At 40.2% G+C, this 26,354-nt stretch overlaps 1 protein-coding gene across 4 annotated transcripts in view; it reads right to left on the minus strand.

The window, feature by feature from the left end:
* LOC137478275 (VPS10 domain-containing receptor SorCS1-like) overlaps positions 1 to 26,354 on the minus strand; it is a 261,330-nt gene that overhangs the window by 166,454 nt on the left and 68,522 nt on the right. For all 4 annotated transcript variants that reach the window (XM_068198011.1, XM_068198008.1, XM_068198009.1 and 1 more), the window contains exon 2: positions 11,935 to 12,002. In XM_068198011.1, the coding sequence (XP_068054112.1) occupies positions 11,935 to 12,002 (68 nt within the window). The remainder of the gene's footprint in view (positions 1 to 11,934; positions 12,003 to 26,354) is intronic.

Genomic DNA, 26,354 nt, shown 5'->3' on the forward strand with positions numbered 1-26,354 from the left:
TTGTTATAACTCCCAAGTCACTACTCTAAGAAACAGACACCAAACTTGGTTCCATTGTGATTTTATGCATTTGCTATATCCATGACCTTAGAAGAATGTTTCTGGTCCGTTTATTTTATGCCTATTCTTTAATTCAAATCGACATTTCAGTTAGTCACTTTAAATTTTGCCCAGAAATCCCATCTTCAGGAGAGTTTTATTGAAATTTGTATGCTGTCTAAAAAATCTTTACATGCCAAGTCAGTATCTTAAACATTTCAATGTTCTAATTTCTTCAAAAATTCAGTTCCTGGCTCCTTAGCTTATAGAGTCATTGATCAGATCAATGCATTTCAGTCTTTTCACAGTGGGACATGAAGTCCAGTTTGTTGCCTACTACACACTGTCCTGTCTTTCTCCATGCTCTAAGTAGATATTACATAGTCCTGTAAGTTCAGCCTTCAGCCCCTGTCCTACTATTATTCTTTGTTGAACTGAAATACATTTTTTCAAGTGATCTCAGCTCGCTAAGCCATCCATTTGCCCACTGTGACTACCTCAGGTCTAATTTTGATTCACTACCTTGCCTGTCTCAAAACTTGGAAATTACACCAGATTTATCACCGGACTAATGGCAAAGAAGCCCTATATCACAGCACCTACAGCTAACCTTCCTGAATGTCATCAGAAATACCTTGCCAAGAGAGGATTCCTTGCACATGACTTCTGGTTCTCATGAATTTGCTGATTCTTGATTATGCCTAGCCCAATATTTCACTATCAAACAGCCGCAAACCCATGCAGCGACAGAACGCCAATCTCCTAACCCCAGCCAGTATCCTGTTCTCTGAATCATGCAGCTCCCTCATATCACAATAAGTTCATTCATACTCCTGCTCACTCAGATCACAAACTGGGCTGATTAACGCACAAAGAAACACTAAATAAGAAGTAGAATCCCTGTTCTGAATCCAGGGCCCTTTTGCTCCAATCAAACAAATTACTGTGTTGAGGAAGAAAAGTCAGGAGATTGAAAATAACTCCTCCAAGTCTCTCTCTTAAGGCAGCATTTGGCTTCCTAATGCTGTTGTGCATCATCTTAATAAAGCACTAAGGGAAATAAATCATAGGCTATTAAAACACCCGTGACATCACAGTTGCTTCTTTGAGTAACATGCACATCTTGAATTTACAATACACGTGTGCTGAGTAGCTGGTGGACTGTAAAGAAAAAATTTTTAGAAAGCGTATTGGTTTCTTCCTTCTTTGGCTCCTTTACCACAGATAAAGTCGACTGGGATTGCAATGTGCTTTTCTTACAAAAGAGTTAGCATTGTGAAAGCTGTTAACATACAGGGAGAGATTACAAAGAATAAGACCATTTACCTTTGAAAAGGGAACACTTAGAAGGAAAATTTACTGAAGTCTCTGAGTTTCTTTCTAACTACCTTCACCGTGACTAGCCTCTAAATTTTATGCTGCCTCATAACAAGGGAGCACATCGTCACTCGAGCATTGGCAGGGAAGTGAAGAGAAATTATATTTCCACAATGCCTGTAGTCAGTGCACACTGCTCACAGCCAAAGGAGGTCAGAGTCCCTGCAAGCCACAGATGCGCTCACTGGAAAGGGCCAACAGTCTATAATTGAGATAACTTACATTTTTAACTACATAATAATGTCATATGGCAATTCATCAAAGCTCATGTTTTGGGGCATAAGCTGATTGCTGCAGCAGCGCAAGAAAGAAAAGTTATCTCAAAGGTAGTAGGTTTCTATTGAAAGTTTAACACTGCAAATAGCTTTCTTTTATTGGGCACTGCTGGAGGCAGGCTAGGAAAAAAATCAGACTCCCTCTTGAAAACTCTAGCAAGGAAAACTCATTTTGAGGAAGAACTGTGCACATTCTTACCTACTCCAGAGAATGGCATTGCTTTCACTTAGGCAGCCCCACCATGGAGTAAGGAGGAAAAGAAAGGCCCTAGTTCTGCCTCTCTCACCTCATAGAAAACAGAAGAACTGAAAAGTTACAAACACATTTAGGAAAAAAAAGCTTATTTCAATCTCTTCATAAAGAAAATAAAAAATTTAATGTTGCTGCTGCCTCTAGTGCTTTTCCCAGCATTGGCATACAGTCTGTGGTCATAAAACAGCTGTGGTGTTTAAACTCCTCTGGAAGGGGTTTTAAAGGAATGGGTTTGGTTCTCATTTCTTATTCTTTTGCAGGGATTAGCCTCTGTTCAGGCAAAATCCAAAGTAACAATATCACACATTGACACAAAGATGACAATCCACCCTGCCTGCAGACATACAAGAGTTTCTCATGGTTCTGTTAGGCAGTGGAAGAGTATATCAGAATCTGGCTTGGTAAGGCATCGATCACATCTCTGTTAGGCTTCAGCCATGGATAGAGACTGTAGGTTTATGTAGGTTTCTCCACTCTCACTCTTCCAAGACTGGATTTTATTAACCGGTTTAGTCCAAAACCCTCAGCTCATGTAGATGGGCAGATAACGTAACTCCATTACCCACAGACACAGCGGTGAAGCTTGCCTAAAACTGGATGTAGGAAGGCCAGGACTCAGAGCTGTCCTTCTCATTCCACAGCTCTAAACACTGGAGAAATAAAGGAGACAAAAAATATGTCATTTTCAGCCTCCTAAATTGATCTTTTGGAGCTGACAATGTCAACACTCAAACTATCTGTAACAAAACAGTGACTTGTTGGTAAAGCAGAATGGGAGCTTAGAGATGCCTAAAAATTCCTTTTATCTTGCTGTATTACAGAAGGCTAATTAAACAGACAGTTGTTCTGGCCTCCTATTTCCCTTTCAGGTTATTTGAAAACGGTTTTCTATTCAAATACAAAAAGACAATGTTGGCCTGATTTTGACTGCATTCCTTTTTCCCCAGAGGTTACAGGGCCCATCAGTCTGGCAGCTGAGTGCTGTGCAGATTATAAAACCAGCAGCTTAATAAAAATCTCTCAGCAGCTCAAGACAGGCAGTCAGGGCCTGCTGGGCCTGACTATTAATAAGTGACAAGGAATCTGCCATCTCTTCAGTCTCTGTGTCCTTTCCACCCAGCTTTGTTTTTCCCTAAATATACAGGAAATACACAGTTCCCCATTAACTCTGAGGGGGTGTCTCCTCTGTTCCTGTTCTGCCATAGAGGAGAGAGCATCTTTGTAGCATTACAACTATGAAAGAAGAAAAAACCTCTAATTTTTTCAAAAGTAAACACTAACAGAAGTTCAGTAAAACAACTGTTTGGGGTTTCTTTTTAATGCTGGACAGTGTAATCATATAAGCCAAAGACCAGCATTCAGCTGGTTTTCAGGAAAGCAGTTCCAAGGTTCTGCTTGGCCTGACCAGAGCTGAACCTTAGCCTTTGGTATGACATGCTCAGTTCATTGAGGAACGCACTGCATTTTTATTCCACTTCCATCCTATCCTGATTTGTCTTCACAGCTAAGATACTTTAAGAAATTAAGAAAAAAGCTCTAAGGAACTACGTGTGAAGAGTCTGTGTTTGGGCTTTCCCATCTGTACAGCAATTGAAGCTATTCAATTCTCTCTTCACTGTGTGAAAACCAGCAAGCGAGGCTTTCTCCTACCACAGAAAAGCTGAGATTCTGAGCAACCACCCAACTCCAGCAACTCAGGCTTGAGGGAAAACCGTAAGAAAATTACTGGGAACACCTACACAGATATGTACATAGCCAAAATATACAGCAGTAGAAGTACATTAGTAGAATGAACAAGACTCTCTGAAAAAAAATTGCCTTGGAGAAAGATCAGATATCAGTCTCTATCTCCACTTGAAGTCATTTAATGCACAATACATGTGGTGTTTCTGATTTCTATTCCTTTTCAATTCAGCAACTCTCATAGATACTCCCACCTATCTAGATTGCAGGATCATTGAAAAGAGATTTTTATCTTCACACCCAACTACACAGCACACACTACAATGCATGCTAGGCAAATTCACACAACTTCCTTGCAGAAGAAACTCATTTGGGGGAGAGGGGGAAATAATGGGTGAAAAGAAATGGCTTTTTACCTCCCACTGGCAAAGCACAGTATCAGTTTAGAGCACATTATAAGTGATGTTCATAATCAGGAGGATACATCTTCCTCTGCCACTTAATGCATCTCACCAGTGAAATGACTTGGCATAACAGCAGCAGGAAGCTGCCAGCCAGGATAGAAAAGTTCCTGAATTCCCCCATGCCTCCTCCTACATAAGGGGAACTCGAGCTGCAAATTAATTCCTTGCTCACCAGGAATCGAGTCTCCCCCAGGTTGTCCCTGTCACACAAGCAGAAACTTTCCCAGTGCTGAGTACACAGAGGCCCTCAATGGTACATCCTAATGACAAGGGCAAAATGATTCTTCCTTGCCCTAGGTGGTCCAGAGACCTGCACAATATCCACCAACAATTCTGTCCACACACAGATCTGAATCTCAACCAGCTACTTCAGCCATCCTAAAGGACTCTGTGCCTTCCTACTGAACAGTTCATTCCTTGATGTCCTACTTCAACACAAACCCCACTCCACAAGCACAGAAGCCACTGGCACAGGAACCACTGGCAGGATCAGACTCAAAAGCCAGCTTTGCTACCATTACTGAAGGCACTAATTGATTAATTGTGAGCTTTGTCCTTTCCCATTTTGACCAATTTTTATTTGGTAGGTTAGAGAAGTCAGGAAAAAAAAAAAAAAAAAAGGATAGTTCCAAGCAAGCCACTATGTTTCAGTGTAAATGGCAGCCAGTTTATGCTGCATAACAAACATACCATTGATACATATTTAGATATACAATTTTACAGCACATCTTTTCTAGGTGCTTCACCAAGTCCTCCAAGAAAGACCTAATGACATATGCCTGGCTCTTTCTGCAGTGACAATAAGCTTTGACTGTTTGCCTTAGGAATTATCCTGAGGTGCAGATGCAAAAATATTTGGGACCTAGACCTGAAAACCTTAGAGTTCAGATCTCAAGCTTATATAATGCTTTCAACTGAAGTATCTCCCTGTTAACCCAAGCTCAGCTCCAAATATACTTTCCTTTTGGTGATTAGAAGTGAAGAGATGAGTACAATTTTACCCAGCTCTGCAAAATGACTACATAGAAATATGACAGGAATGGAAATACCAGAACACAAAGGGTGTTTTACTTTCTGTTTATGAGCTGGTAAGTACAGTGTGGTTTGTCTTTCCCCCTAGACATCAGCTCCAGTCTAGCTTGTCTGCAGTTATTACACAGCCACAGCAGACGGATGAACCCTGTGGAGCAGAACCAGAGATATTTCTGTTATGTTTTACCAACATCATTTGAGCAAACAGGTGAAGCCTAGGAAACAGATATGGAAGTTCATCATCTAATTTGCAGAGTAAGAATGACAAAGTATGTTGAAACACTATGCCTTTTAAGTGGCATGAATATGGTGCATTTGTTATTTACAGTATATTGCTAATATACGTCAGCATTAATATTCATTATCTTGATTTACATGTTTCTTTCATGCAGAAAATTGATTTGGATTCTTTCTGATTTACTTGATAACACTCCTACATTTCATGACTGGCTGCAACAGAGAACACATTTTTAATAGGCTTAATAAATTTACATCATCATTAGTGCTGAATATTTTATCCTCACAGACCAGGGAGTGAGAAGCACATCACTAAATCCTCAATCAAATCTGATCCTTCATAATATCAGGATATGACTCTTCAAGATAAGTCAAGGCAGAATTTACATGAGATTGATTAGACAAACACATGATATGCCACAAAATGAAATGGTTTTAATGGCCCTTATTCTTTAGGGAATGCAAAATTGGTAAAATCAAAAAAACCCTTAAGTTTCCTGCTAAACTAAGCATCTGCTGTGGGTTGTTTCCTAGGTAGGTCATTTGGGGGGGGTGGGGGTTGGGTGCACTGCACTTTTTTTGATTGGTTGGTAGTTGCCCCTCCCCACCCTTCATCTTTATTGGAGCTGGTTTTGATAACAAAAAGAACATCCAAGGAAACTTTGGCAGCTAAGTAGAAGAGTTGACTGTGCTAGAAGTTTTTATTACTGTTAGTCACCAGGGTTAAATGAGCCCTCTTCGGTACAAAAATTGATCACTCTAGAAACTGTTAGGTCCCTAGGGGTCCTGATGGCTGAACAGAGTGTCCCCACACACAGGAAAAAGGCTGCACTGAGCTCCACACACAGGGCATAAAGATCCATGTTCTAAACCCACCTGCAGTGCAGGCAGATCTCCCACTGTGATCAAACAATAAAAAAGATACTGCTTCCTACATGAATAGCTGAGTGTGCAAACCCATTCTTTCCTCTCCCAGAAACCCTCCAGCATCTATACACAGACCAGCCAGAGGTTCCTACGTTTGCATGGGAGAAAATGGAAAAAGGATTAAACCACAGACACAAGGAAATGTCATTGTTACTATGTCACTAAAGGCCCATGGGAGATAATGTAGCAGCATTTATCAAGCTCTGATATTCATTTAAGAAAAGTGACTTACACTGAGCAACTGGGACACTGTATTTATAGATAAAAGCCTTTCAAATAGTCCTTTTCAAGTTCCTTTTTCCCACAAAACTGCTGGTTAAAATGTGTTTAATGAGACTTTCCTTCCCCTCACTTTTTCAGTTCCTCTCATACGTATTTGCTTCTCCTACCTCCTACTTCAAGCTAAAAGACCCTAATCTGCTGTTGCAGAGCACACTGTGTCGCTAAGCTACACCTTATTAGCGTGGCTTAGCAGGTAGAAGATAAATGTGAGTTGAAAACAGAATCAATCTGCAAAACACAAGTAAAGAACCTGCATAAAAGGTCCAGGAGAACGATGAACACAGTAACAGACATAACCTAGAAATTCCCCATAAAGGAAGTAAGCAAATACAGACAAACTTTCAAGTCTTCTGTTGCAAAACTCTCTAGTCCAGAGAAGAAAATCTCCACAAACACATTGACAGTTCTGGGTGACAGATCTGTAGAGAGGGAAAGGAGCCAGGACACTGAATGCAGAAACATCAGCATGGGAGCCTTCAAAACATCTGTAGTATTTAAAGCCACAGGGCTGGGGTCAACTCTGACTCTTCTCTGGATTACAACCCAAATTCCCTTCTTGAAAGGATAGAGTTGCAGCATGATGTGCAGTGGTGGTGGAAGGAATGGATAAGTAAACTGATGGAGGAGTTAAAATAGCAGCTCAAGGTTAAATAAAAAGGCTATGTAAAAGCTAGAAACAGAGCTAGAAACAGATCCATTTTTAGCTTTCCAAGAATCAAATAAAATAGCAACTATAAACAACCCCCACTTTGCATATGGAAAATTAAATCTAGATCTACATGAAACGTAAGTATTTTTCAGCATCCTTTAGATTTCTTTATGGCATATGTGCTGAAGCTTCCTTAATGCAGAAACTAGAAGCAGTGAAGGGCAGGTTGGAAGTGATAATCACTCCTGAACTGGGGAGTTCAGAGCTCAGGCAAAATGTTGGAGTGTCAAGATTATCATCAATAGCTTCCAGAATTAGCACAGCAACAGATTATGATTTAAAATATTCTCACACTAAGCAAACTCTACATCTTCCTAACTTCTGGCTGAAAAGGAAAGTTTAATTACTGTTATTTTTATACAAAGTTACAGATAATAACTCATTTCTCACCAAATACAGACCAATAAGAAGGCAAAGAGGTGAATGGCAGCGCTCATGGCTTGAGAGCCTCTCAAGGTCCTGAGGGAAAGTGTCACTCATGCACATCTTTCCAGAGCATCATATTTACACAAATAGGAAAAGATTAGTCCTCCCACAGCTGTCTACAGCTCTTGGATACCATGCACACATTTCTGACATTTTTATTTATTTGAAATGCAAGCTTATCTTACTCTAGTGGTAAAAACATCTCCTAACTCTCACAGCTTAATCCTCTTTTTGATCTGAGAGATATCTATGGGAGGAAGAGAAATAAATCCAATACACTCAGTTAATTGCTCAGTGACAGATAATCTTTCCTTCTCCATTTTCTTTCTCTTCTATAAAAAGAATAACAAAAAGTAAATAAAAAGTTCTCAACTAAAACTGTGGAAAAAAGTCTGCTGAGAGGATAACAGTATAATTAAAGTCAGGCCCCACCTGATGCAAAATTTCATTTATCATGTACAGAAGCAGCAGCTCACTTGCCATCCAAAGCTCAGTGCACACAGAGCCTTAACAATCTAGAAGATTATACAGATTCTTCCTGTCTCTTTTCTCCTACTGTATTTCATCCCTTCATGTCTGTCACCAGTGGCCTTTTAGTTTGTCAGTAGTTTTAGAAGGATGATCTCCATCCATTAGTGTTGCAGCCAGCTATAGTAAACTGGCTGAGAAATAAAGAAAAGTAATCCTAGCAGGAAGTAATGTGTTTATAAAGAGGATAGATTCAGATCCTGTAGGCAATGGCATAGTTGGGTTATAGGTGGTTACAGTCCCATCAGTAAGAATGCTTAAATCACCCAAATACACTTTGCAATGACAGATGTGCTTATAACCAGCTATTGCACAAATTACTCATGTCAGTAACAGGCTTCTACAGCCCCTCATCACTCATCAACCTTTGGAGAGTGCACTCAGCACAGGAGGCAGAAGTGGTATTTCTTTGCCATGTATTCAAGACAGATTTCTCTTCAGTTGTGGGTACCTGCAGAACCACCTTTCCCCTCTATGCTTCAGAAACAGAACTCCTGATATCAGAAAGCAAACCAGACATGAGATGATGTTTTCTTCCATTCCCCAGAATAAAACTCAGAAGCATGAAATAAATTGCAAGATATGTTTCACCCCTTCTCTCCAACCTATTTTTGTTCTATCATTTTCAAAGAAGCAGGGAGATTTAAATTAACATGTCACTTAAACAACCAGGAGGAGCAACAGCTCATAACCTCTGACAGGTACACAGAATAATAAGATGTGCCCACCTTGCCATTTCTTTCCATCACATTAAGAACAGAGAAGCTGTCCTGGGATCTTCATAGGCATATTTACCAGTGACCTGAAGGCATGGCTGCATGGTGAGGGGGGATCTAACAGCAGAGCCAGACTCAGGACAGAGCACAATGTAACCAGCACGGGCTTACTTAAGGTAACAGGAGAGAGGAAAATCCAAGGAAGTGCACTGGCAGCTTCCAGAGCAGCCATGAGCACTTAAGGGCCAACCATGGAGCACTGCAATAACAAGTGGGTTGATTATGGCTGTCCAGCATTTCCCAGTTCAAAGCACTTCCCAGGATTCTGGATGGTTGGCCATACAAACGCAGTCAAGTCCTGATAAGTGGCATGTGCCAAGTGAAGCTGAGGGGTTCAAAGTAAGACAAGTGGTTCCTCAAAAAATTTATGGAATTCCTTGTTCTAAGATGTCACCGGTACTAAAAATTTTAACACACTCCAAAAGGTACTGAGAGGGTCAGCTCATGGCATATTAATCCTCTGGTATATACTAAAACAAAAAGAAAATTATTCATCTCCTCATACACCTTACCCTGAAGGCTAAGGGAAACTTAAAAATTAAGAATGAATGCTAGTATAATACTAGAAGGAAGTGTCAGATATGATAATCATTTTCATATGGTCTTGGTGCCAGCCTGTTTGGGGACATCGTGTGGGAGCTGCACATAGCCTGGCTTTGAGCATCCCAGGGACCTGCAAAGCAGCTGCACAGTTCCTTATATCTCCTTCCAAGTCTTGTTTTCTCCTCTTGTCCCTCTCCTCCTCTGCTTGCCAGAGGTACCAGAGACATAAATGACTAATGAATTGTTTCCCCCAATTAATATTTGGACATCTGGTAGTTTTAGAAGCAGATCTGAAGAGAGCAGGCATAGAAATTGGGAAGAATAAATGGGAAAAGCAGTGTGGTTCTTTTTATCCTTATTCCTTGCCACTGGCTGATGTACTCTTGGGGAAGACCATACAAGAATCAAGAAACTATAAAATCCCAGAATTAGAATCAGGCTAATTTTATAGAATACTAAGATCAGGAGTGCGTAAATACTGCTGCTAAATAGACTGAGAATTATTTGTCATAAAATACTCAGATTTTTACTTTTTATCAGACAGTTTTTGGTAATAGAATTCCAGACTAGAGGAAACACTCATGCTATTTTTATTTTGTTAATGACATTCTGAGATTAGAAATGAGGTCAGGAAAAGTGTCCTGCACTCACTCTAGGACTGCAACACTGCTGGGGTCCCAGCTATCTGTTACATCCTCCAGTGACATCCACACAGTCCCTCCCTTCTTAATCAGGGCAACATTTTATGCCATTGTGGAATGCTCCACAGAAACCAGAAACAGAAAAGAGCATAAGGCCACCAGCACAGTTTTGTTCTGCATTCATACATCTCATCAGGAACTGTGCTCTCCACTCTGATGTGGCTGTCCTAGTTTCAGTCAGAAAATAGTACCTCAACACAATCCTGCATCACATAAGCAGATCTTCAGCACTGTCAGCAATGGGGAAGGAGGTGCCAATGCATGCTGAAATGCCATAACTTCTGCAATGACTGACAAAACAGAGAGGAGTACTTCTCATGGTGAAATGACTTAGGGTAGCCAGAGAAAAAGAAAATATTTTTTGTATATATGAATATTATTTTTTCATAGAAATTAAACAATCTAGCACAAACTCCCTGTAAAAAAACATTGCCAAAGCCACAGTCCTGAAAGACCCTTTAGGTGTGCACACACCATAGAAAAGACAAGGGAATAGAAAGTCATGGCAGCAAGGTTTATGAAATGAAAAGATTGATTAACCTCCATAATGGTATGAAAAAACATTTATTCAACCCCAAAAAATACTAATACTTTTGAGCATTCCTGTTACTTCTCAGAATAATTCCTAGAAGTTGTGTTTCTTTAGGTTTTAGTCTGTTTGGTTTTAGTTTTATTTTTTCAGGCCAGTGGGTGAAGCAATAGCCTGAGTTCAGAATGTACGTCATGTCAATTCCCTCCTCTATCTTTCTATTAAAACCCACTCAGCTCCTGAACAAAAAGTTTTTTTGTTCTACTTCTGACCCAAAATTCTCCCCTACAAAGAAAATCCCTTTCCTATATAAGTTTATTAAAACAAGTTCATTCTAACAAGAGGTTTTAGTTTTAAATACCCAACGTTTTCTTATCCTGCCAGCAGCCTATCCACCTTCATCAGTGACCTGCATACAAGACTCCTAAGAATCCTACTAAAGTTTCACACATGAAGCTATGAGAAAACCACCCTTTCAGCTCATGGAAGTAGTACTAGGGACACGTGAAAGAGGAAACAGTTCTTTTATTTTTCAGGGAAATAAAACCAGGTACCCTCTGCTCACATGGAACCCAAATAACTGCCTTAAGAAATTGTTCATGGCCCAGCTCTTCCCTTTGGTTCACATAGCGCATGGCAAGCTTTTAAATCATGAAAGTATCAAAACATTCCCTATAAATTGGTCCAGCAGTCAAGTTCACACAAGTGGAAATCAATTATCTAGTACTAATCCCATGAGTTCTAATCAACAGATGTTGAAAACTCACTCATAGGTATTCCCCCAGCCTCAGCAACACTGGCTTTTCATAAGGATCATTTGGGCAGACCAGCCATGAGATCCTTCATTATAAACAAGGACTTTAGGCTGTTCAGTTGTCCCAAAAGTAAACCAATTGGTTGATTTCAGTCTGAATAAGATGGGAAAGGTGGAATCAAAAGACAGAGTATCTGAGAAGTACCTTATCTGGCTGAAACAAGACAATGAGACTTCAGCCTTTTTGTCCTTGAGTATGAAAGGACAGGAGTGGGAGAAGGTTTAGCTAAAAACCTTCCTCCACTTTTAAAGAAATCCAATTAAATTCAATAAAAGAATTGTATCAGGCTTTTCCTATTTACATAAGGTGGTAATTATTAACTCTATTTATCTCCATACCTCCAAAGAGAGCTCTCTGTGATGCTTCCCAGGTTGTAGTCATAGAGCTTTGTCAGAATTAGAATCACCTAAAGGCAAAAGAAGAAATCATGGTTAGTCTCAAACAATTACAATCTCACAGAACTGAAATGACCCAGGGGAGGGTTTAGGATTCCTTTAGTGGGCGCTTAACATAATTGAATGAATTGTTAAAAGTGATTGCCTAAACTGACATGGAAAGAATTTGCAGAGATAGATGTTGAGCCTTTTTTTGGACTTCTTTTTGCTCAGTTCCTCTGCATGACATCACCAACAGGTTCTTCCCTTAACCCCAGGAGGCAGAGTGCAGTGGGAATGAGTTCAGATCGAGACAGAGTTCCAGGATACAAGATGAGATCTTGTATGCAGTAGAAATAGTGACTATTTTCTGCTCTGTTTCGCAGACACTGAAGCTGCTGATCCTTTTCATAGCTGTGGTGCACAGATAACCCACTGGCCTGTCTCCAGTCAAACATTTTCTTGTTGCAGCAGATGATTTGACACAAGCAAATGATCACCAGTGGACAGGCTGGGCATCAGGAAAAATATCAGTAATAGTTCAACACCTAGACAGACTACCCAGAACATCTGTAAAGCCTCCATCTTTGGAGTTTTTTAACACTTGGCTAGGCAAAGTCATGGCTGACCTGATCTAAAGCTGGTGATAATACTGCTTTGAGTAAGAGGTTGAACTGTGGACCTTCAAATATCTCTAACAACCCATGTTTCTATAACTTCACTAAAAAGTTTTAGGTTTAGCCAGAATGGAAGTGTTTCCAAGTTTATGACTTTTATTAGCTCTTTTGATAAAGAGCTTTCCCTCCTGCCAAAGCAGGCACTTCTAGAATAAAATTATCTTACCAGGGGGAGGAAAGCAATTTTAGCAAAAAGAATTTGCAGCAAAAGATTTCAGTGTGCTCTTTTGTTAGTGTCTTTAAAAAACTTATTTCTGACTTTCAAGATGATGGGCTTCTTTAACAAGATCTACATTTGGGACAAACTACCAGACCATTATTATTGCTACTAATTTATTTAGCATGTTTCCCTGCCAGCTCAACCATATATCTTATCCTCCTCCCTATCCCATTAAAACCACAGTAAATTAAAGACCCAACTCTTACGTGACAAAACCTGTGATCTAAATACCCCTTATTTTCAGCCTGGGTTCCTAAGAAATGAGGCTCACAGACACACAATCCCCCTGGTCCCTTGATAAAATTGTTAACTTCAACCAATTTGGCTGAGCAGCAAAGGATGTAGGAAGTTCAGTGCCCATCAGTCCAATGCCAGCTGGCACCAGCATGGCACAGAATTGCCACACGGGGAGGAACAGACCTCACCACTGCCTTTTCCAAAGCCAAAAGCCCATCTACCTCCTACACAGCCTGAAACAGCCACAATGAGAATTATCTCCTTCCAATACAGTCAGCACATGAGACAGCAGAGAGAGCAGTACAGGGGGCAGAGAGCAGACCTCTGACATCTCCTCCTACAGCACAACTCCAAAATCCCTCCCAGCATGGAGAAAGGCAGCCCAAAGCACTTCATATCTGCATGAACACAAGTCATGTGCAGCTCATGGGGAAACTCACACAGCAGCCACAATACCCCTCTGCTCGCCAGGGCAGCCTGACATGAACATCCCCTCTGCTCCCCAAAACCCCAGTGCTGGCAGGGAGGAGCTCCCCTCTGTCCTGGCAGGTCCCTCTTTGAAGAGGGAGCCAAGGTGGGAAGCCCCAGCAAAGGCAGAAGCCAGAGCTGGGGTGGGCACATATTCTTCCCCAGGGCTAATGGCAATCAGGGCTTTGTAAATCCTGTATTTCCATCTGCACCCTCCCAGGAATGCTTATCAATGACAGCAGAGGAGCTGTCAGCTCCAGATCCAGAGCTGTGTCACTGCCACCCCTCACAGCACCCTCTGGACAGGTCTGCAAATCCCCTACTTAGCAAGTAAATAAAAACCAAGGGAGGAGACCAAAGAAGGGGATGAGATGTGCACATAAAACCTTTCTGAATACCAACCCAATGAAAGGTGGCTGTGAACCCACTCCTGTGTGGAGACATCGTGTGGGAGCTGCACACAGCCTGACTTTGAGCCTCCCAGGGACCTGCAAAGCAGCTGCACAGTTCCTTGTATCTCCTTCCAAGTCTTGTTTTCTCCTCTTGTCCCTCTCCTCCTCTGCTTGCCAGAGGTACCAGAGACATAAATGACTAATGAATGTTCCCCCCAGTTAATATTTGGACATCTGGTAGTTTTAGAAGCAGACTTGAAGAGAGCAGGCATAGAAATTGGGAAGAATAAACGGGAAAAGCAGTGTGGTTCTTTTTTATCTCTATTCCTTGCCACTGGCTGATGTACTCTTGGGGAAGACCATACAAGAATCAAGAAACTATAAAATCCCAGAATTAGAATCAGGCTATTTTTATGGAATACTAAGATCAGGAGTGTGTAATTACTGGTGCTAAATAGACTGAGAATTATTTGTCATAAAATACTCAGATTTTTACTTTTTCCCAAGTGAGGAAAATTTACAAATCTTAAAACAGCCATGAAAGAAAACTCCATTGAGAATTTTAATCTCATCATTTGAGTGGAGAAAAATTGTAATTGACATCCCAAAAAGAACATGAAATGACAAAAAAAATTAAAAGTGCCAGTAGAGGAAATCAAAATATTTTACCTCCAGAGGGCTGGAATGTCTCTTTTGTTCCTTTTTCTTCATCGATAAATTTCAGTAAAACCCACACAATCTTAAAGTTCTGCAGTTGCCTCGGAACTGATGGGGGAGGAAAGCCAGCTGCATTCCATCACACTTTTTGATATAGCTCTAACAATCCTTCTGCAGAGGCATCCCTGGGCCCATCCCAACATGCATGTCAGTCACTGACTAGCTACATCAAGAACCCTAAGCAATATTGCTATATCCTGACTTCCTAGTAAATTTAGGAAAAAATCTTCGCATTTAACATTTCCAAGATTTGTATTTGACACCATGCTGTGGCAGACATGCACCAGGTTCTGGATTAAGAGCTTAGATATCTCCACTTGGTGCAGGAACTATTATCCTTGAATAGGTACACTACTTCAACAACACGTAAGAGCCTTTTCTATTAGAAGCTTTTTAATTTTTGAGAATCTGTATCAGCTTCCTAATATCTTTAAGATTATCCATGATTTCAGCAGTCTCCTTTTGTCATTTACTATGGTTCAAATACCAGTAACAGATCTGCTCAAACATATATGTGCACAAAAAACAAAGCAGAAAAATAGCTATTTCTGCCCTAGAGGTCACTATTCTTTTTCCCCTTTGTAATGATAGTTGAGTAACCTATGCAAGGCCATGATTTCAGATATATTTACTTTTTCAGAAATCATTTTTCTTCTTTGCTGTTCTCATTTCTTTGTTATTTAGCCTGCAAAGGTTAGTTTATGTTTAAGATTGTTTCTTTTTTTCCCCCACCCTCTGTGGCTGTCACTGTGTAGTACTGAGGAACCTAATGAACAGAGACAAGCATATTATGTTGTTCTAAATGTCAGAATAGGGGCTGTAAAGAAGCACAGTAATGAAATGAAAATAGCGTCTCGCCTTTTCTTCTTTTTTTTTGCTTTGTTTTTGCTTTCTGGGACTGTGGGTTTTTTTCCCTTTTTTACCACTTACCAATCAATGCAAGCTAACAAGAGCAAGAAGAAAAAAAACAAGCAAACTAGAAATAGAATGAAAAGGAACTAAAAATCCAGTCTTACTCCAGCTCTGCTGTGAATACAGATAACCCTTCCTCTTGCATAGAAATACAAGGCTTCAGAAAGTCTGTTTTTCATTAGGATCAGCACTTGAAGTAGATTATTCTGCCATAGCAGGTGGGAAAGAGAAGGAGAAACAAAACTTTATCACTTTTGCACTGACAGCTCAGAGCAAAAGATATCTGATCCTAGGTTTACCACATCCCAGAGTGAGAGCACCTACCAAGACACAGAGCACTAAAAATGGGTTTAGTTACTCAGACAAAGTGAAAGAAACAGACACCTGGGAAGACACACTGACAAAAGAGGTGCTTAAACCTGGCTCACCATCTCCCAAAGGAAATAAGTTCCCAGTGGCTATTCTGGGAAAGACAAGGTATTCACACCTTGGACACCATCATGGTGTCCAAACTGTCAGAACATTTTCAAAAAAAAACCCCTTTTTTTAAAAATCAATCCTGACCTCTAATTGCTTTTTAAAACTTAAGATGTGAAGGACCAGCTATGGGTTTCAAAACATAAGTCAGTGGCTGGGCAGAAGAGACTGCTCTGTGAACTTGCTACATCAGGCCCTAGGAGGATCTTTGCAATCACAGCAGAAATTCTAGGGTAAACATGGCTAAATTTTCCCCAGACCTACTTTGGCTTATGACCAAGTGATCCATGGTGTCTCACTGTACCCTCCCTTGCACTTCTGACCCAGGTTTACAACTGGCTTAGATCTTTGTCTTGACTCTGTTTTCAACTACTCTGTAAATGCTTCTAGCAAGGCTCCCTCAGAATATGGACCAGAGCTTGTCCTTTACCACAGCACAAGTTCCAAATGTAATTAAATGGTTTTCTTCCCTGGCAAAAAAAATATTTCTTTCATCAAACAGTGCTGAACTAGCTGGCCAGGAAGGTAATGGAAGTCTGCACTCTGCTACTGATCAGGGTCATAACTCATTGGGAAGGAAGCAACAGGCTGCACTCTGTGCCACTGTAACTCATCTGGGGTCACAATGTGTGTCCTCAAAGCAAATCAGCCAACACTGCCACCAAAAGCAGCACTGAGGAGCTCTCAGCACACCGGGTCAGGCAGCTGTAACACTCCCCAGTACCCAATGACCATGGCAAATTTGTTCCTGGGAATGCAGCATGAGTACTGTGTTAAAAGATGTCCACGCTCATTTTAAGTTCAGCTTAACAAGGACATGGACTACAACAATCACTGTGTTTGAGGTTTGATCACCATTATTAAAGACCCACCACACAACATGGTCTGTGATAATCCAATTCAAGTTCACTTACACCAACAGAGCTCTTATCTTCAAAACATTTTATCAGAGATACTCCCATCATCATCCCTCGGTCCTCTCAGTGCTTTCCACCTTACACAGCACAACAGGCTCTAAATTCATAACAAACACTTTCATGGGCTTTGTAGTGATAGAAATTCTTTCAAACAGACCACCATCAAATTTCTAAAGCTGTTCACTGTAGCTTCTTGGGCTCTGAATTTTACAGTATTACCTGCAAACTGAACTAACCCAGAGCCAAAAAGATGACCCCTACAGGGACTTGGAATCCTACAGGACTCAAATGTTGATTTCAAATTGCAAAAGACTTTGCTTATGAAGGCATAACCAGAACCGAACCTCTTTAGTGTTTTCAGACTTTCATGCTTTACATGTATTTTTGCATGCATTTCAGTCAAGCCTGCAGCTGTCCTGGGATAATCCACAGCACTAAAAACCATGTACTTATTAGTCTGCTTTCCTGACTTGCACACCATCAGCTCTCGGCATGAGTTGAGCATAGACTGCTCATCAACATTTTTTGAAATAATTTGGACATGGTATATTTGATAAAATATTTCTCGTACTTGATTGCTAGCCACTTGCAGCAGCTTTCTGAATCAGTTTCTTGTGAGGACTATTGATGTGGTGATTAGACATCTCCTTTTGACCATTGAAATCCCAGGAGACAAAAAAAGGAAGGTTCCTCTGTACCCCACCACCCTCGCAACCCCAGGATAACCTTCAGGGTACTATTCTGTCCTGTCTCCTTATCCAGAACCATGGATTTTAACATCTCAAGCTGCTATATTCTATGCCTTGAGAGCATATTAATTTCCAGTGTAAGAGAACTGAGCTGGGTCTTCAGGAACTCCACCTTTGGTTCTGTACCAGAGCTAGTAACATAGCAGAAAGCATCTACTTTCAGCCATGTGCCAGCTCTGCACTCTGCACTACGAGCTGATCCTCAGGATGTGCCACAGCTCGAGGAAAGAGCAGCTGCCACAGTCTTCTTCTCCTGTGGTGCTTTCCACTCATGCAAGGAGCATGCAACACATGCAGAGCTGCTGGAACTCAGCACACCCCATCTGCAGTTTGGCTGCTCTGTTGTTACCAGCTGAAAAGGTTTAGTCACAGGCACTGCCTCACACAGAGACAGGCAGCCTGCAGTGTGACAAATGTTTAATGAAGAATTGTAACATTTTACATACAGCTATGTAAAAAAGGGTAGCTAAATTTAATGGTGTAACTATGTTTGCATGACTCTCCTGATGAAACAGTCACGCTGCCTTCTAATTGGGGAGAGAGAAACAAATATCCAGGCACAATCAAGATAGTTTAAGTACACCTCAATGTGCAGTGATCCGTGAATCTCTTATTAAACTCTAGAGATCCCTTCCATCGCCTACTTAACAGGAACGTAAGTCAATAACAAAGAAGCACTAAATTAAGTTTTCACGAGAATGCTGGTCTTCTATAATTGAGCAGGAAACTAAAAGACTTGAAGCTTTTCTATGCATTATGAGTCAATAAACCATCATTCTCAGGCTGTCACGTTTGAGAGTTTGCACATTCAAAAATTGGAAATAATTGGGCACCTATCTGTTCCCTTCATCTCTACTTTCCCAGTTTCACCCAGAACCCTGGGACTGTAAATAACACAACCAGAACACAGGAATATTCTCAATGAACTTTTCTGTGAGACAGCTATGTGAAAAAATGTTTCCAAATAAATTTACAAATTAGCCTGAATAATTCACTGAGAATTTTACAGGCTGCTCACAATTAAAAAAAAAAAAAAAAAAAAAAAAAAAAAAATTGAGAGAACTGATTATTTGGGGCAAATTACTTATACCAGTCTTGTTCTTCATATTATTTTTAGCAATTTTATACCAGCCAGCAGTATCAGGAACTCTACCAAGCACTCAAGTAGTAAGAACTACGGAGTCACGAAGATTTTTGTGATTTGCTTTCCACATGGACTGCAGATCAACAGGGGTGCAATGACCGAGGAAGACAACCACAGAATTATACAGCTGAACTACCAAATCTCCATTTCACCAATCTCTGTTACAAAGAACCCATAAGGTAAAATTCCTTCATTTTTCTGCAGCCATCAATGAACAGAAAAAAGGCCTGATATTACCCACTATCCCACCTGTGGCACAAGAGATAGAAGTTTGGAGGGAAAGCATTAAAAATTGTCCATGTAGAGGGTGGCTTTTCCCTTTAATAACTTCCATAAGTCAGCAGATTAAACTCTTCCTAATTCAAAAACTATTGTCACTATTGTGCCTAATAATAAAAGGATCAGAGAGAGCAATCAAGGATGATCAAAGATGTGGAATGACCTTTTTTTAGTGAGAAATTACTCCAACTATCAATCCAAGAAAGAGACAAAGGAGATATGAAAGACATCTGTAAAGTCACAAGAGTACTTAATTTATTATTCACTACTTTTCAGCATACAGGACCAAGCAAACCTGGGAGGTTAAAAATATTACATATATATAAGTAGAGGGGTTCCTTCCCACTGCATTTTGTGGATACCAGAAATTTGCTATAAACTCAAGGGGAGACAGAAGTTCAGGGAAAAAAATGTGCATTGAGGTCAATTAATGAAATTATATGTAGCAATATTCGTGCAAGTTTTCCCAGGTATACAATTTTAGCCACATTTAAAGAGAGAATATGGCCAACTCCTTTGTTCCTATAGGTAGCTTTAGGACTCATGAACTTATATAAATTTGTCATTGTTGTTACTATTTTTGGTATTGATAAAAATCACCTGTAGGCCAGAAATTCAATGTCTGCCAAATACAGATTCCAGTATTTCCTTTCTTAACTTGTATAATTCAATCAGTACAGCAAGATGTATGGCAGTTTCTATTACTCTCAGCTTACACGGGTCCCTGGCATGGTGACAACTTTTAGAATAGACAGCAACACAAATTATTATAAAGAGAGGCTAAATGCAGCATCTTTCTCCCTCAAACCTTTTAAAGATAGCCCCAGTCTTCATGATTGTCACCAAGATGAAACAGAAATTTGTTACAGTGTGAAAAGTATTTAAAATGCTACCACCACCAAAGCCGAGAGGAGGAGACTGTAATAACTAAAGTCCAAAAGTCAAGACACTGAGTTACTGCTTTTCCTGGCTTTGAAAAGGACCCAAGCCTAGGCCTATCACATTCCAGAAAAACACCTTGGCCACTGATATGCTGATTAACCTATAAAATAGAATTAATTCCCTGCTCCAAGTCCTTTTTTTCCCCCCACTGAAATCCCTTTTCACTAATTCCTCTTTCATTCAATAATAATCTGCTTCATGGAAATATTTCTGAGCAGCTCCAAACATGATTAACTAAACCAAAGAACCAAACACAAACCCAATAAATTTAAAGGAGCAAAAGGAAAATCTAGCGAGTAAATTATTGTAGGAAAAAAAAGCAGAGATACTCAGATTTCTAAGAAAATGTAATAACCAAATTTCTTCCAGTGGCAGAATCAGACAGGAAAGATGGGAAGGAGAACAAAAACAATGGAATAGACATCCTGTCATCTTGAAAAGTTTTAATACAAAGGCAAATAATTATGAAAGAGACAGGGTTTCATTTCAGAAGACAAAAGCTGGTATAGAGAGAATCGATTACACACTATAATTGCATTGATGCTTAAAAGCCATTAGCATGAGAGCTCTGTGCATGTTTCAAGAGGGAAATACAGTCTTCTGTTTATTCATTTCACCAAATACCCACATAGGCCTTTAGGGGATTATTTCAGAATTAAGACCAGAGGAGGGAAAAGCCCTAAACTACTTGGAAAGAAAATTCTTCTCTTACGCCCCATTATATTCACTGGCAGTCAGCAGCTTGTGCTTAAACATGCAGACACTGGCAGTGATTTGGATTGGACACCCAGAAAGGGTGGAAGGGTCAAGTGGAGAAAAGCACATTGCTGTTCTGTGCCTGGCCTGCTCCTGGCTTGCTACTGAAACACTCAGAAACATTCCAGAGGCTCTGGGCTTTGCCAAGGGACAAAGATTTCAAGTGCTGAGAAACCATTTCTGAAGGAAAGTATGAAAGCCAGCAGATCTGCAAGTAAAAACGTGCTTCTGAGGAGTTTCTCAGACACCTGATCTCATGTACAAACTAGGACTTGCAGCATAGCTAGTGGCAGTTAAAAGACATCAGCACATAACACTCAGAGAAAAAGGGAATATGCAAAAAAAGACTTAGGAAAACATGCCAGCCAGCCACCAGGATCTTACTTTGTAAGCTCTATTTATGGTGGTGCCCTTCTGGTTAAGACCCAGAAGTTCCTAAAGGATTTAGAAATACCCACAAACTCCAATCACTCAGTTTTTACCAAACCAGTAACCCAAGGCTCTAACTGAACATAATTCACCCAACTCTACCTGAAGAAAACATGAAGAGGAAATGTAGCCCAAAGGGCAACCAAGGTGAGAAAGGCTGAAGATACTCCTCCTTGGGAAAAGAACCACGTCCTGGGGGAAAGACTGGGGCTGGGGGATACACACAATCAAAAACCTGAGATTTATACTACACCCGGATTGTTTATTCTGGAGCTCACTACAGAATACAAAAGTGAAAAATTAGCATGCAATGAATAATTTATTTAGCATTTTGCTATTGTTTCAACAAATCACTTTCATGAAAGCAATGTGAATTCAAGCAATAAATCACTGCTTAGCACTCTGGCACAAGCAAAAGATAATACTTGACAGTATTATTGAGTGATGTTGCATGGCCACAAGGCAACTACAACAAAGATAAGGATGATATCCTTGAATAATAGACTGCATCTCTCCTACTCCAGGGAAGAAACTGGATCTGTAAGGTAAAATTTTCATCCTGGAGCAGGAGGGGTAGTGAAACTTAAGACCATAAGGTGCCTTTTGCCTTTAGGTCTCAAAAGTGCCCTGAAAACATTAATCGATCACTTCTTTCTAGAGCTCTGTGATGTAAGCTAGTTTTATTACAAACATCAAGCGTGCAGAGTTCAGGAGAATTTCTTGCAGAAGGCAGGGTGGGAATACTTATCCTGATGAGCCCCTTGGTCTTCAGTCTTGAAATCATTCTTCCCTGTCCTCTAACAGAGGAAGAGGTGGTTTCACAAGGTCCTGACCTGCTCTGTTGAGTCACAACTTCCACCCTTGTCTAGCACTAAAAGGACATGAGCCGAAGCTATCTATTCCCCTTCTTGCAATCCTACTGGATTTTGCATCCACACAGATGGGAACATAGACTTTTTGAACTGATCTTCAGTCAGTGATGAACACTACATTAAAAGACACAAGGTATGTTCCCCAGAAACTGAGAAAACAAGCAAGTCTGGTGCAAAGATGATTTTTATTCTGCAGTCTTTTGCTGCACTGTGTTGGGGACATCTATTTTTCCAAACACCTGTTCATCCAAAAACACTCTCTGTGATTCCCTATGCATCTTACACTAACAAATGATAATAAAATGCATCACTCCATTGACAAACTTGGCAGGTCTCATCTTAGAGCAACCCCATATTAATGGAGTTAAATTAGAAATTAATTTCCCTGAGATTCAGAAAGTGCCTTGTGAGCTGTCTGCCAACACTAACCTGCTGACTTTTTACTCCTTAATAGTGACAAGAAGAGAAGATGAAAAACCAAGTCCTTGTATTCTCAGCTTCTCCAAAATCAGCAGAAATCTCAGGGTGAAACTCAGCACAATACCTTGTGTGTTAATCACATGAACACCACCACAAAGCAAGAATTTAGTGCACATGGTTTGCCATGAACAAACAGGACAAACCATCCATTCAGCTTGGACTCACTGGTCTCCACAGGCCAGGAAATAGGAGGAATTAGAGTAACACAGGGCTTTCTAGTGTCTCCTTGCTCTAGAAAGAGACAGACCAGAAGGTAAGGACAATTAGCCTTAACTAATTAGATGTCTTCATTACTGAAAATTAGATCACTCCAAAACTCCAGAGGAGTGAGCCCAGTCTCAGAGACATTTCAACCATCACAGAGTACATTTTGTCATTTGACAAATTATAATATATGCCTGATTAGACAAGAAAATTCTTCCTGCATTCTTCCACCCACTCCAGCTGCAACAAAATATGCCATCAGCAGCTGTTTATATGAAGCTGGAAGGCATCTTGAGACCAATTATAAGGCAAAGGTCATATTTTCCAAGCTGTTTATAGACAGTAATTTGTAAAGCTGTAATGTCACACGTTGTCAATAATTCAAGGTGGGAAATTTAAACAGCTAATAGATCATCAATTCTTCACTTTCCCACCTTATTTCTTTCTCCCCAAGGAGCTGTTTAACCATGCTTCATCTGAGTGTATTCCTTGAACCTCAGACTCAAGGGTTTCCATTAGTTTATGGAAAGAAACTTAGGATGGTAAGATGTGAGTAATCCCATAACAGGCACCCAGGGATCATAACAGACATAAAGTGCACATTTTAGACTTGGGATATAAATTGCTGTTAAAGGTCTATTCTCACTGGGGCTCTATATTCTGTAAAACAGGCTGATGTTGTCAGAATGAAAACTGTTGCATTTTAGCGAGGAGAAGAGGATTTAGTCAAAACAACTTTTTAAATGAAGATATGTACAAAGTAAGATTCCCCAGTTCTTTTGGGGGATAAAAAAAACCAAAACAACCAGACACACAAAACCCTGTCATCAAAACATGAATTACAGGTTATTTATTTTTTTCTTCACACTACCCCCATCCAATTTACAGCCACCAGTTAAAGATGAAACAGCTCCCATGGGTGTCAACTCTGACAGCAAGCCAGGGCAGGGCTAGCAACAAGCACAAGCATCAATGCAACAGCAGTGTAAGGGGCTTTCACCTTGGAAAGCTGCACCCATCTATTGCTGCATTCACACCTAGAATCCTCATGGAATTAGTTGTGGTAAAACAACACTTTGAGAAACTAGGAATATCTACTGACCTGAAGCACTGATGCAAACTTCTTCAGGAAGATCACACAAACCTTCAAGCTGCATGTTCACATTCCCACAGAAAAACTAAAATTGTGGCTATCATGACAATGTCCAACAGAAGTTAATTATTCCATCTTGTAATCAGCTATACTATTTATAACTAATATATATAAGACAGTGCATTTAGCAGCACTGTGGTCAAAATGGCAGTCCCCTAAAGCTTGAAAAAAAACCAAAACACAAGGTTTTTCTTATTCAGAAAGTCCTTTATTGCTCTCTACATCTTTCCCTCCCCTTCAAACTTGAGCCTTATATTTCCTTTGCTATAGTTTTTAAGCCTCCTACTTATAAAGTAAAAAGAAAGGCACATGTCTGTCTGCTGCATAGGGCTCGTCTTTTAAAAGTTAGGGGGCAGGGTGGGACAGTAACTTGCACCTCACATCTCCTCTTTCCCTTGGCACATATTTTATCAAGAAGCTACCTCAAAAGGAGAAAGTCAAAGGATATTACAAGCCAACACACAAAAATCTTATTAACCCACTAAGACGTGTGACTAAGATCCTATTATCTGAAGGATAAAAAAACCTAAGCTGCCTTCTGCCTATATTCTCAAGGCTTTGGCAGAACGCACAGGAAAGGCACATCCCAAGTGACTGGTGAACTTCATTTTTCCTCCTCCTCACTCACTGTCAAGTGAGATGTAGGAGGAGATATTCTTGTTTTTCTATATATAAACTACCTAAGTTCAGGATTTTCATGTGGTGTTTTGGGAATGAAAAAGCCAAGTCACTTTCTGACTTCCTCTCTCAGCACAGGGCAAAAAACAAAGGCCAAAAGGCTACTGGGTAGAAGCCCATTACCAAAACTGCAATACCCAAACCACCAACCATTTTTTATAACATCTGACCAGTGCTATCATCCAGGTTCAACAGTGATGCTTAATATCATTCTGTGGAAGCAGATCTCCTTTAGAATTGAGACATTGTAAGAAAACAGCACTGGTTTGGTTATTCCCTCTAGTGAGAGTATCTTTGATACCAAACCCTCTTACATTAAACAAAAGTATACCAACACGTGGGAGCAAGGAGGACTTCTTTATTGGGTATCATCTTAACCCCAGAACTTACCCACACACGCCCCAATCTCCCTGATGGTTTTGCCATATACCCCTTATTTAAGCTTGTTAAAAATGAAAAGCAATGTATTGCCTGTCATTTTCAAAATCCCTATAACTTGAGAAAAATTTCCATTAGTGTCTGCCAACAAAAGTAACCACCCTACCTGAAGTGTGTAGCACAGAAAAATGGCCCATTCTTCTCAACACGCTGCAGAGAAATGTATTCTTTTATCAGCTGTATCAATGCAAAAGTGAAAGGTGGAGGAAACATATTTTATGCTCTTCTCAGAATTTCAGACTCAATAAAAACCTTTCAGACTGAAAGCTTAGAGTTTCAGGATTTCTGGGTATTTTTCCACAGATTGTTAACATTACACAAATAACATCCTACAGATACAGAAGTAGTGAATCCCAAACTCTATAGGCAAGAGTCATCCCTGAGAGTCTAACATGGGATTCAAACACTTGAAGCTCTGGCAAGTCCCAGATAATCTGGGAGCACTAGAGAGCTTTGGCTTAGAAACTTAGTTCCAGAAGCACTCAACCACTTGAATATTATATTTCTACTCTTAGGTACTCCCTTTTCTTTAAAAAAACCCACTTCATTTCTGAGGGCAAACCTGCAGCAAAATAAGCACCTCTCCCACTTACATATTTCTGCTCTTTCAGCATTGCATTCCCAAATTTTAGTCCTCTGATCTTGTCACTCAACCCTACTCAGCTTCCTCCAACAGCAAACCAATCTGTTTTTGCCCTTGATGAAGGGTTTTAAAGACCTGAATTCTGCCCCAAAGCTGGACATTGCTTCCATATCTCTCTTATCTGCATGCCATTACCCCAAAACACACTAGAGAAATAGCATAGATTAATTTGTTATAGCAGGGACTCCCCCTAAATTATTTCTAAAGGAAACTTTCAGCCCTGTCACCAGTTCACTGACCCATCCAAATTTGTCTTGCAGTCAGCCATTTATCAAGACAGGTATGAAATGAAGCTTTATATAACATTCCCTTTGACTTATATTTTACATTTGACACATGTGCCTCCAAGGGAGCACATACCATTTTTTCCCCACCATCTCTTCTGCTTGCTCAACACCTGTCCTCAAGGAGAATGATATTTCTGCCTTTAAGCCACACAAGCAACTGAATGAATAAGCCTTATGTAAGAAAAATACTCTCATAATTTCACCTACCACCTTTATCCTCGGCTGCTTGTTCTATTCAGATCAGTAAAGAAAGTAGATTATTAGCCTTTACCCTTGGTTTGCCATTAATCAAGTAGCTCAGTGTCACACCATA

The sequence above is a fragment of the Anomalospiza imberbis genome, chromosome 8 (genome assembly GCF_031753505.1).
Source record: "Anomalospiza imberbis isolate Cuckoo-Finch-1a 21T00152 chromosome 8, ASM3175350v1, whole genome shotgun sequence".
In the NCBI taxonomy this organism is placed as follows: domain Eukaryota; kingdom Metazoa; phylum Chordata; class Aves; order Passeriformes; family Viduidae; genus Anomalospiza; species Anomalospiza imberbis.